Source organism: Aphanomyces invadans (assembly GCF_000520115.1).
Source record: "Aphanomyces invadans strain NJM9701 unplaced genomic scaffold supercont1.17, whole genome shotgun sequence".
In the NCBI taxonomy this organism is placed as follows: domain Eukaryota; phylum Oomycota; class Saprolegniomycetes; order Saprolegniales; family Verrucalvaceae; genus Aphanomyces; species Aphanomyces invadans.
This window is the reverse complement of record NW_008580162.1, coordinates 1,347,415-1,349,364: the sequence shown is the minus strand read 5'-3', so window position 1 is coordinate 1,349,364 and position 1,950 is coordinate 1,347,415. Positions and strand designations below refer to the sequence as shown.

Here is a 1,950-nt window from a genome sequence, read left to right as displayed (position 1 = left end):
CCCAGACAGAATGGCAACACTGACACGAACACGATGAAGCCGTCGAGGAGCCGCCACGAGTCCTTTACAAACGCGTCCGGGCCAAACAGCAGACCCCGCGCGATCACGTTGAGTGCCATTTCGATGGAAAACAACACGGCAAAGACCAAGTTGGACGTGTCCAGGACGAGGCCAAGGCCCGTCGTCGAGTCTTGCAGGGGCGAATCGAGCGCTGTCCCCACGCACGACACAAAGATGATGGTGCTCATCACCCACGTGTACTCACGTCGATTGAGTAGACGGCAGCAGAACAAACGGACGGGATTTTTGTGGGAAAAGAGGAAGAGGCTTTTCCCCCCGTGGACTAGATGAGCAGGCGGTCCATGCGCATGGTGGCGTGGTGGCTGGAATGCATGGAGGAGATGCAGACGCAGGAGTTTCCGCATGGCTTTTTTCGTGATACGTGCGCTTTTGAGCCCAATGGACGTCCTTCGGTGGTCATTCCCGTTCGTAGAGGATGGAGAAGTTACGCTAGAAGTGCCGTTGCTTTGCGAGTCGACGGCGAAGTCGTCGTCGTCGCTTGGCTCGCTCAATACGTCGCCATTGCCGTCCATGACACTTTGAACGAGAATGGCCGAGAACATGTTCATCACAATGAACACGCCGAGGACTATCACGATCGACACGTACACGGGGGACCACGCGCCGACAGATATCCATCCATCGTACATGACTGCGGGAAAATTGTCGTACGTGAGGAGCTGGAACACCGTGAACGCGGCCCACGGCAGCGAGTCAAAATTGGACCGGTGGAGGCGAGTTTGGGGGTTCGAATTGTTGAACGGCATCGAGTAGTTGTCCGGGTTGAACTGGTATCGCGTTGCAAAGAGCTAGACACGTCACATGAGTCACGCTGGGTTTGACCAAGAAACAGTTCCTGCCGCACCTCCATCCCCACGAGGCTAAAGATGAGCAGAAACAAGACAAGAAACAGCATAAAGTTCAGGATCTCGCCCAGCGATTGCAGAATTGCCGACAGTAACTGGTTCAACGATTTCCACATCCGCGCCAACTTGAACACTCGGGCGGCGCGAAACGCGGTGAAGAACCCCGACGAGCCAACCGTGCCGTCCACGAAAGACGGCGGGTTCACCGCGGCTTCGATGACTCCCATCACAAACGTAAGCAAGTCGAACCGGTTGAATTTGTCCCTGCCACAAGCCAGCGTGTGAGCAAGCTCACGACATTGTGTCAGCGGCCACGTACCTCCAGAACCGGGTAAAGCCCATCCCGAAGATCTTGAGCGCCGACTCCACGCCAAAGTACATCATGAACGTAAAATTGACGATCTCGCACGCCTGTTTGGTTGAGACTGGAATGTCGTGATGGTCCACAGCCAACACTACGATGTTGGCCACCGTTGCGGCGACACCACAGTTGACAAAGCGCTTGGACACAACGAACCGGGACACTCGCCGTCGCCACGAAAGTATCCGCCGCCCGGCCGCCGATTGCACGACAACGTCGCTGCGATTGTTGGCTAGTTTTATCGCTCGGGTCATCAACGCTTTCACACCAGGGGCATTCTCAAGCCGACCGATTGTACGAATCGGAAATCCAAACGACATTTCTGATACGAGCTGGTACCTGATCGAGACGGTCAATCACGACATGAGATAGAAGAGCAGCACACATACTCGGTCCTTTCCATGAGTTTCGCCTGCTGGTCCTTTGCCTTCTCAAACTCGGTAAACAACACGGCCATGTTGAGTTGCAGCAGAAAACACATCCCAATGTACAGCAACGCGTTGAAGTAGATGCCAGCCACCACAGGGCTCCCCGTGCTTTGCGTCTACGCAACAACGAGAATCATGATGCCAGCCCAACCTTTCGTCGCCAACGCACCGTTTGCGTCAACACCATCCACCCGGACGCCGTGATCGTCTGGAGGAGAATGAGCCACGTCCGGCC

The 1,950-nt window shown here is 55.5% G+C and overlaps 1 protein-coding gene across 1 annotated transcript in view; it reads right to left on the bottom strand.

Annotated features, from left to right (window-relative positions):
* The window catches only part of H310_08551 (hypothetical protein), a gene marked incomplete at its 3' end in the record, with an annotated part of 1,941 nt that extends 187 nt beyond the window's left edge, over positions 1-1,754 (bottom strand). The window contains exons 1-4 of the mRNA XM_008874353.1: positions 1,677-1,754; positions 1,246-1,626; positions 926-1,190; positions 21-869 (exon numbers count right to left, since the gene is read on the bottom strand). Coding sequence (XP_008872575.1) covers positions 21-869; positions 926-1,190; positions 1,246-1,626; positions 1,677-1,744 — 1,563 coding nt within the window. The 5' untranslated portion in view covers positions 1,745-1,754. The remainder of the gene's footprint in view (positions 1-20; positions 870-925; positions 1,191-1,245; positions 1,627-1,676) is intronic.
* Between the last annotated feature and the right edge of the window lie 196 nt (positions 1,755-1,950).